This window comes from Malurus melanocephalus, unplaced genomic scaffold (assembly GCF_030028575.1).
Source record: "Malurus melanocephalus ecotype Western Australia unplaced genomic scaffold, MMel_1.1 scaffold_13, whole genome shotgun sequence".
Classification (NCBI taxonomy): Eukaryota; Metazoa; Chordata; class Aves; order Passeriformes; family Maluridae; genus Malurus; species Malurus melanocephalus.
The window spans coordinates 239633-250163 of NW_026623245.1; the positions used below are offsets into that span (position 1 = coordinate 239633).

At 43.3% G+C, this 10531-nt stretch overlaps 1 protein-coding gene across 1 annotated transcript; it reads right to left on the reverse strand.

The window, feature by feature from the left end:
• Positions 1–213: 213 nt before the first annotated feature.
• On the reverse strand, positions 214–10442 carry CRNKL1 (crooked neck pre-mRNA splicing factor 1). Its single transcript, XM_057381655.1, has 14 exons — positions 10360–10442; positions 9985–10137; positions 8646–8737; positions 8390–8548; positions 7863–8029; positions 7180–7358; positions 6381–6551; positions 5519–5710; positions 4755–4814; positions 3568–3648; positions 1795–2034; positions 1430–1531; positions 672–920; positions 214–493 (listed from the first exon to the last, which is right to left on the reverse strand). The coding sequence occupies exons 1-14, from the start codon at positions 10405–10407 to the stop codon at positions 326–328; spliced, it is 2061 nt and encodes a 686-aa protein (XP_057237638.1). The 5' UTR covers positions 10408–10442; the 3' UTR covers positions 214–325.
• Between the last annotated feature and the right edge of the window lie 89 nt (positions 10443–10531).

Below are 10531 nucleotides of genomic sequence, written 5' to 3' on the forward strand. Positions count from 1 at the left end.
CTGTTGCCCTGGCACATTGAAATCCTTGAGAGCATTGGGATAGGCTGTGGGAGCCTTGGGACAGCAGCCTTGTGCTAGAAGCAAAGTCACTGATCAATTTTCCCAGTTCTCAGGTAACTGGTGACCCCTGCACTGCTCCCAAGATCTCTGTTTAACTGCTGGACACCCACAGGACTCTTAAAGGCAATCAATTCCAAGATGGTGCTCGTCTTCCACACAAAATCCATCTAAAGTCAGTAATACTAAAACTCTCCAAATACATTTATTTATCACCAATGAAAATACTGTACAATGGYCCAGGAAGGGGGTGGGGAAAGGCGGGGTGTTAAGTCTGGCTTTCATCGATGTCCTTGTCAGGATCCATAGCTGCAGCTTCGCTCTCCTGCTGCTGCTTCTTCCAGAGCTTTGCCATAGCCAGGAGTTTGAGGTTAGGCTGATTGGCGGTGTCTTCTGGGAAAATATAATCATAGTATTCCTCCCATCCTGCATCAGACTAGAGAGAAAAATATCACAAAGCAAATTTAATTTGCATGGTAATGTTGGCTATTAGTAGGTGCTTTGAATAAGAAAGAAATTCAGAGAAATAGTAGAAAATCAAACCCCATGTCCAGCAGCTGACCCCATAAAAGCACCAAGGGCTCACAGCCATTTTTGGCATAATCTTTCCTTACCCCATCTTCAGCCTGCAGTTTTCTCCTCTTCTTTATTTTCTCAGGCATCAGTTTATCTATCCTCTCCTTAGTGGCATCAGTCCCAAACTCATCCTCGAAGCTCCTCCAGGACTCCAGCAGCATGACCCGCTCCTCCTTCTCCTCGCAGCTGCGCATGGCCTTGTTGGCCTCCTCGTAGATCTGCCGGCAGCGYGGCAGCCGCTCCTCCCTGCCCGCCGACAGCTCAAACTGCGCAAAGCTGATCCACACCTGAGGGCAGAGAACAGCAAACCCCAGCTCCAACCTCCACTCTGCACTACCACAGATAAGGGAGAGGTTCAAAAAAACCAAAGCAGCAAAAAAACCCAAATGTCAGTGCAAGCAGATGCCCAGAAAAGCCCTGGTTTTTTTCACACCTGTGAGATTCATCTCATTTCAGCAGGACACARCATCCACTTGAGCCACGTGGAACAATGCATTGTGGCTGTTTCGAATTGTGAGAATCTGTGTGAATTTTAGTCAATAACAGCAGCAAGTGACACTGGAAAAACCACTATTTCCCTTGCAATGTTTTTGCAACTAAGACCCTGAAGGTGCTCAGCAAAGAGGGCTGCTTGGAAAAGCTGCTTTCATCTGAGATATGCCTGTTGTATGGAATTCAGAAACTTCCCTCCCCTGTTCAGAGCACAGGCACGGGCCTGAACCTGGGTTGATTTAAACCAAGGCAGCCCAGGCTGCCAGGTTCAGGGCCAGCTCTATGTCCTGGTGCCCACACATACCTTGACGTGCTGTGTGCGCTGCAGTAACCGGCGGTAAAGGTTCCTGGTTTTCTCATACTCCTCTTGCTCAATCTCAAAGTCAATGTAGGATTTCCAAAGAACCTGCAACAGAGAAGTCTCTCATCATGTTCATTCAGAGCACACTGAGATACTGGGAAGGAAAGAGAATGGATAAAAGTGAAATTTCCCTSAGAAAAGSTTTAGAGATCARTGCMTTCACTGGTGGCAYRGRYTGGGATGARGGCTAACCCTGGTGCACATAATCCATTCAGCTTTCACCTCATGTTTTATCTGGTGGATTATTTACATGTTCATCAGCCACACTGTGCAATAAATACCTTAAAATTGTCCCACTCCCTGCTCACCTCTGGCATGTCCAGCCGGGGCTGGCCGATCGCCAGCTCGTAGATGGCTCGGGCTCGGTCAATGTCCCCAAGGATGGTCTCCAGCTCAGCAAACTTAATCCAGGATGTGCAGTTTTCTGGTGCAAACTCCAGGAAYTTTTCATACAGCTTTCGGCAACGGTCAAATTCACGCAGTTGCAACTCCAACTCAATGTAACCTTTAAACAGTTTGTTTTTTGGACATTTACCTATRGATGTCCCCTGTCAAGCAAAGAAAACAAAAAACCTTAGTGATCCTGCAGGAAAATAAAACCTGCTCTGTTTTCTAMGTGTTTCTTTACTCTCCAATGTTTGAACTACAACTCTTTTTTTTTGCACAGAGTCTGTTTATTTAAATTGTTGAGGGCCAGCAGGAAATTCAACCAGTGTTTGTATCCATAAACACAGAGATCTTGGGAATCAGAAAACATCCTCACCTGTCAAACTTTTACATAATGTGGGTTCCCCATGGAGTGTGAGTGGAACTTACCCTGYTTCATCAGCTGAACACCTGAAGGAAGCACTGTACCAGTCTGTATCAGCCTGCCAGGTAAGCAGTTGCCAAGCATCTTATAAAAYAAATTGTATCAGTCTCCTGGCCCCACACTGTTCCTCCTTGCACAGAGAATGGCTGCCCACCCCTGCCTGCTGGCTGACAGAAATGGACAGATAGAGAATAATGTCTTTAAAAAGTATTTTCTTTCTGATGTGCCTCAGTCTCTGAAGAAAACTGTCTGTCCTAAGCCAAGCTGTGAGAGGGCAATTTTGSATGCTTAGTTTGGGAATCTCTTAAAACAAGAGCTAAGAATGTGCATACCTGAGACAGGTTGTAGTGAACTTGGCCTTGGAGTCACTTCTCTAGACACGTATTGTTTAATAAGCAATGCAGCTTCTGCTCCCTGAAGTCAACGTGAGGTAATTTGAGATGAATTCCCTCACCACAGTTCTCCTGCACAATGTTCCTACACAATTATTACCTTAGAACTTATTAAAAATGGAGGAAACCATCACGTGGGATTATTAGCTTGGTAACTGTTATGGCTCTGCAGCTCTACAAATGCCATTGATATTTCAGAATACACTCAATTCTTCTCCAAGTGTCCTCCAGCACTGTTTGGGTGGAAATCTCATCAGTTTTCTCTTTAAAGTTAAACCACCTCAACTGCTACCAACACTGGCTTTCTCTCAAAATGCCTGATGCTATCCCTGAGCTTACTAAGAATATCTGACCTGAAAGGAAATGAAGCTTTTAATTTCAAAAGATCTTGTTGCCTCATCACCTGTTGTCCCCTGACATGCTGACAGTCACACAGTGAACCTGCTCAGCAAGCTCCTGAGCCTGCCTGTGATTGCTTCTGTCAGCAGCTGGAACTCACACGCAGTTTGGCAGGTCCTAATTTTCTAGAGTCAAACCTCCTTTTCATCTACATTCTTTTTGAAACACTATTGTTAGAACAAGTATCACTGTAAGGAATCAGCAGCAGCTAAGAACTTGTAAGAGCACTAAGCTGATGTGGGTGCTCTGCATTCAGAAGAGTGCTTTGTCATTTCTGCCCGGGGCTAATTCATCAGAGCAAGCTACATTTCTTTTTAAATCATACATGACAGTAAATGCTGGCCCCTGCAGACTTCTTGGATGCTTTATTTTAAGTGGATTAAGCCAGCAATTTGAAAAGGAAAATTTAAGATCTTTTAATGCCATTCCTGTGTTACTATTAGTTAGGGAAGTCAATTATGGCACTGACAAAAGCTTACCAAAGCCCTTCTGGCAAGAGGGAGGTTTTTCTGGCGAATTTCAAACTGTGCATACAGCAGCCACATTTTGGCAAATGTAAACTGGAAGAAAAAGAACAACGTGCTATTTAGACTGGAAAGTCAATAGATAAATCTGCACAYATTCCTTAAAAGAAGGCATTCAATCTATACAAGATATCACTTTTACTGCAGTTAATCTCATTTGATCTCAGTGTTTTCCTGCTRAAAGGTTAAGAGTTCATTACCTAAAAGAACCTCTCTACCACAGGACAATATGCTGGGGTGAAAGGAAAAATGGTCAGGACAGAAGTCTCTCAAAACAGAGAAAATAGTTTTTTGACCAATCATCAACTGGCAAAATGTCAGCTATTGCTGAATCAATTAACAGCTATTCAGCTCTCAATAATCAGAGATTAATCTGACATTCYAATGACACAATAAATGACAAACTAGAAAAAAGAACTTGAACAAGGATTTTTTGACATTCCAAGGCAATGGAATTGTAAAGGTTTGGTCACACAGATATTTCAATTAAAGTTTGTAAGCAAAAAAAAAAAAAAAAAAAAAAAACACAAAACCCCAAACATTAAGCCTTTAAGACCAACTGTAATGGGGAAGACAGACCTGAAAGCTATTTTATCAAATGCAGCTGCCTCAGGGGTGACCATGAAGGCCATTGAATGCTATAAAGGTGTTAACCCAGTAAAGGAGAGCCACAAGCGTCCTACAGAGACTGCAACAGAATGGGCTATGAACTATCCGGCCTGAGGAGGAAAGCAAGCAAGCCAAGACTAAATGGTATTGCCTATAATCTGACGATGTGTAATTTCTCACAGACTACTTATCAACTACTTAGTAATTGGAAAATATTGGAAAAACCCTTGTGTTTCATGTGTATGARGSAATCTGACAYCAGTGCTTATCCTGCAGTTTCCCAYTGKGATGTAAATTAGAGACATCTYRCACTTTTGCCTGAACCTCCTCTRCCCTGCTCAATCTATTTTGGAAGGCAGACAATTTGAGAAACTGGAAGGGAYACTTGAAGTTTCAGGCAAAGCCTTCATGGACCTGCTAGCAGCAATTTGGAGCTGCCTACACACCTGAATGTTGGGGTGGATAAGAACTAAAGGACCTTATCTTGGTAGTTTTAACCAAAAACTCAACACAAAGTGCTGCAGGAGCCATACCTTCTTGTGGGGCAGGAGCTCAAGACATGCCTGGTACACCTGTCTGGTTCGCTCTGCATCCTGTAAGAACATGCACCGTTAAACGTTTTGTTTATTGTTGAGACTATGCTGAATTCTGAATCCTGCAATGACTGCAAAACTGCAGAACAGTGTTTTTTTAAGTAAAGCTGATTAGAATCACAAATGCTTGTCTACTTAATGTGCACAATTCAAAGGTGGTAGCTTCTGAATCAGCGGGACTCACGTTTCCAAAGCAAGGTTCAGTGCTAAGAAGCAGGCAATAAAACAAGGAATATCCCCGTTATGGACAGAGAAATGTCTTTTCCTTTTACAGACACTGAATAGGTGCTCTGTACTCAGAATAGCTCTAACTGGTAACAATAAATACTTGCACAGTCYCAAAGGCCACTATAGCAACAACAAGGCTGCTTCACAAATAGTTTTTGCTAAYTAAAACTATTTGACAAGTTCAGGTAATAGCTTGGCACAGGCAGTTCAGATGGGGTTAGAAATACCCACTTCTGCATTTATTACCAGTGTGTTGCTGGATGAATTAGGGTAAAACAGCTTTGGGTTTTTTCCTCCCCTATGTACAGGAAGGAAAACTGAAAGAAGAAAAAATTCTCTATATTTAAATAGTAAATCCTGTAGCATCTTACACAAAACTAGTAAGACATAGAATATTTAGCTATTGGTTTTCTTATTAAAATATCAGTAGCTATATAATATAAGGAAAGGAAAAACGCTGAGTTGTTACTACTTGCCTTTGCCTCCAGCTCCTCATAGAGTGCATAGTTAATCCAGAGGTAGATGTACCTCTTCCAGTGGCGTTTCTCCTGGATGGGGGGCACATTGGCAATGGCTCTCTCGTACACCTCCCGCACGGTCTCAGCGTCCGTGTCACTCTCCACCAACCTCAGGTAGTCAAACCATGCATCATAGTTGTGGGGGTTTGCCTTCCAGAGAGAGGGGAGAATGGGAACAGCAAAGAAATTTCAGTCATTAAAAAGAACAGAACCTGCACTTTTACTTAGTCAGGATTTTCCCTTTAGAATTAATCATTGGAACATAAATGAAAACTGTCAGTCTTGGAGATGCTTATACTTTCGGGTTAAAAGTGAGTTTGTTTTAAATTTTTATTTTGCTCCCAGCATTGCCTCAGTGAAGGCAATCCAAGCCAAGTGTGAGAAGGGGTAAGGAATGATGAAACATGCAGTGTGGACTGAACAGCAGCAGGTGTGGCACAACTGTTTYCTCACAAAAARGTATTTAGAYRCAGYYGAGRTGTCCTTTAATGGTTACTCCCTAACTTAAGCAGTAGGTTACATGCTAAACTGTATTATCCCTAAGATGACTTGAAATGGTACTGAGCTTTGAGTTCAATCAAAAAACTTTGCCTGCACAGTCTAGATTGGAAAGCAGAAACCAAAAAATCAGTGAATGTAAATACAATTCTCTTCCTCAGTGATGGAGTTCTGGCTCTAAAATGAACATTGTCTTCGTATTTTTTTGGACTTACTTTCAAAAGTAGAGTAAAACYTGTCAGCTTTGATATCACAAAATCCTTGTGTACCTTAAGCAGCAGCTGCATGCACAATGAGCCTGTAAGGTACCCATCATACATACCTTCACCTCCTCCTCATACTGGAATCTCCTCTTGCTGACAATGATGTCCTCGATTCCCCTCCTGTCTCCAAACTTCTTCTCAAAGATGGTGTAATTCTTGAAGAGATTCTGGGCCTCCTGCTTTGGAATTCTATCCAAAGCATACTTGTAGATAACCCTTACTCTTTCAAACTGAAAATATTAAATATAATTTGATAMATCTTCACAAAAGTTTCTGTCCTCCCCCACTATTTTTCAATGAGTTTTTAGCAATGTTTCATAGAATACAGCTGTGGAACATTTCAAACTGATTGCTTTAGAGCAGGACAAACACAGATCTCCCTGAAAAGTAAACTTTGAAGGGAGAAAATAAATCTGTAAATGCCAGCCGCTGCCATCTCTTATTCATTTACAGGTTTAGAATATTTAAACTGTTTTTAAGAGGTTGTGGTTTGGGGTTCACAGAATGTTTTTAATTTCTTAACAGCCTGGGAACCTCAGAGACTGAAAAACATTTGGACCAATTCAGTGCTCTATTATGCAGGCCTATAACCTCTCAGAACCCCTCAAGTMCAAGGATACAGGTTTGAGGCAATGSTGCTGGTCTTGGGCTTGACAKATCTTCCYTAGAACACATTTTATTGATGTCACCAAAAGGCAACTAGAGATGAGCAAAAGAGCTGACTCCCTAACTCAGACTACAAGAACAATGCACCACAAGGAAACTATAAATATTGCAGTGAACACTAAATGGCCTTGAGTTTTGACATTCAAAGAGAAACCTTGGCATGACTAAGATGCATTATCAAGAAGATCTTACTTCTTTCTGGTTCTCCTCAAACTTGGCAAAAGCCACGTACAAGTGCTCATCCATGTGCTCTTCCCCAAAGAACTCCACTGCTCTTTCATACACCTTCCTTGCATGAGCAAAGTAACTGTGCTTCTCCTCAAAGCGGGCATACTTGATCCAGTTCTTCACGTCGGGGTGAACAAGGACRAGTAGAATTTTGTTAAAGAAACAGTGGTGGCTGAGTGGGACACCCACAATTGTGTTCTTCCCAGGGACTACTGGGTCAAGGACTACATCAAACAACTCCCCAGGATGGTATATGCAAGGGGAAAATAAATGCAAGTAGGAAGAAGACACTGATAGCTCTAAGCACACAAAGGCTTCATGCCTTACTGAGAACTTAAAGAGGGATAAGGGTCAGGGAAAATCTGAACAGAAATCTGAAACAAAAGATGACAAGAAAAGAGCTGGGTGCACGAGTGCAGTTAAATAGACACTGCTGTGGCAGGACCTACAGCAACTTCACTGAATCTGGAGGCATTCCCTAAGCATGCTTTTAACACCTCCTGCTGGCTCTCAGGGTGGTGGCTCACTCYCAGAACACCACAGTGAAAAGGAGCACAGGGACACTGCTGGACATGGAATATTTGGGAAGGAAATAAAGAGTGCAGGCCTGAACTGGGGCTGGAGTCACAAGGCACTGAAAAGGATATATCTCTCATAAATGCTTCGTGCTCTGTCCACCTCCTTGTATCTCAGCTCAAAGTTGATGTAGGAATGCCAAGCTTGCTCCTCTGGCTGCCACTCCATCCACCGTTCAAACACCTGGCGTGACCCAGCAACATTGCCCAGCATCTCTTCCATGTAAGTATACTTGTACCTGGGGAAAGAAGATTGAGTTTCTACAATCACACAGTGAACAKGTCAATTCAAGGATTTTTTGAGTGCTTTGTGAGAGTATCCCTGAGTTTCCTTCACCTATTTCCTCCCACCCACAAATGCCTGTAGACACAGCTGTGACTGGCAGCATCCAGACACACAAACATCCTTCTCTCCCAATGCTCWTGCCACTTAAAAAAGTACAAAACCTCTCCAAAGCTTCAGCCTTCCTTCTTTTCTTTTCAGACTAGCCTGAAGACTTGGTGAAACAGGACATGAGTCACTTTTGCATATCCCAGAATGGACAAATGCTGCACAGTCCTTAGGGCTGGAAGAGGTGCTCCCTGCTCTGCCAACGTACCAGAATTGGTTCACCCTGGGCAGGGTGGTAATGGCCCGGTCCCAAATGTTCCGGGCGTGGTTGACCTGGCGGTTCTTCATTTCCATCTCGGCATATTTCAGCCAGAGGGTGACATTCCTGTAGTCYACATCCAAGGCACGCTCGTAAATGGAACGGGCTCTGGAAAACACGAGTACATGGCAGGTAAAATGTGTCTCCAAGACTTTGGTGTGTGTATAAAAAGGCTTATWAGAGATACCCGAAGCTGCATCATTACCTCTGGATTTCCTTCARGCTTTCCTCCCATTGTGCGTACTTTATCCAGTTACTGATAACAGTCCTGTTCTTTCTTATGTTATCTTCAAAAGTCTGAGGARGAAATTATATCTGTAAGTAAGAAAYCATTCTGCAGACSATTCATGGCATAAACGGCTTAAGGGGTATTTTTATAACATAATACTACCTCATATATGATGTGAAGTATTATTATCCTTATCATTATTATAATTATTAAGAATTCCAATGTCTTACACCTATGCAGCTGTGGTAACAAATTCAACTCAATACAACACTGTAAAAATTGCCTATTAGAGACACCAGAAATGTAGATCATCACTGTGTAGAACWGGGCTAAACTMRARTTCCTGCTGTCAYCTGAAGTAYTGATGGARTAACARCTGACAGCACTAAAATRTTACTTYAAWTKTTTAATGYTCTAATGTTTTGATAGCAACACTAMCYRGACAGCTGGAATCCAGTCATTGCAGATATRTATGGATATATTTGAATGCACCAGCATGAATTTAGTCACTTTGACATGTATGTASCACTGGGCTAAACTTTGCTTTAAAGAGAGATGCCTTATTCTTACTCCCTGTATTTAATATGCTGGCATCAGATATGCTAAGGAGGTGTCAGTGAGGGCATTTCCAGCCTTGTGTTGTGGTCAGGATGACTGCTGYTGGATTCACATCTGGCTAATCATGTTTAACACAGTTAATGGGAGGAATAAGCCACCACATCCATAGAGGAGATGAAAAAAGGTAACCAAGAAAGACATGAAAGATTCAGCAGGACCTGGGGGRTGATCAAGGGGCTTTGGAGGGCTCAGGTAATTTTCCCCTTGATCCTGGAAGTGAGRATCAAGGGGAAAACTCCCTGTTAGCAATTTGCTTGCTTTGTTAGTCTGGATAGGCATTTTTAAAGGAAAACGCTGAGCAAAACCATAGGTAAAGTTGCACAAGCAAAGCAATTTTTTTAAGAGAAGAATTATAACTCAGCATTATTGTAATGATTTTTTTTTTGTTCATGTTCTTTTATACTGGACAGATGCTGTTGGTAATGAAGAAAACACCTATTAACTATGCAAGCATTTATCCTTTCAGTGTTCTGAACATGGGCACAGGGGAGATGTTATTTGCTACCAGATTTTTGTCAACACATCTGTAACTTACAGGTTTTGCTAAAGAGTRGCATGAAACAGACAGGGTTGTTAAAGAATTGGTGTCCACTTGAAAAGCCCACAAATAATATAAACTACATCTTGTTTAAGTTAAAAAGACTAGATTTTTAGTGCTTTATGCGAGTATCAAGATGAAGCTTGTTTTTTGCTGTACCTTCCTCTTCCGGAGTTTATAGTCGTTTAGCTCTTCAACATCTGTGATCTTCTGCTGAGGAGGCGGTGGGAGAAGCTCGAGTTCCCTCTCTTTTGCCTCTCTCAGAAGCTGCTCTGCTGTGATCTGAACTTCGGCGGGTGCTTTATTTTTCACCTGCAAGGTAAGCGAAAATCGGCTCGGCTCACATTCTCTAATACAACACTAACAAATGTTCCGGTRGCCAGCTCCTCCGGCGCCTCGCTACGCGCGGTGTTTTCCGCGGGCGGGGCCGGGCCTCGCCACGACCCATCGGGAGCCCACAGCCCGGGGCGAGCGGGGATCAGGAGGTCCCGGGAGGGCTTCCAGAGGGTCCCCGCCGCCATCCCTCGCACCCACCTTCGCCACTTTGGGGATCCGCTGCTTCCCGGCCGCCGTAGACGCCATCTTGCCGCCGCTGTGTCCGCGGGCCCCGCCCCGSCACCCCTGACCTCACGCAGCGCCGCCCGAGCGTCGTTGCCGCGGTGACGGCGGCGCGTCCCGAGCTGGCAGCGGGCGGGCGGGTGGTGGG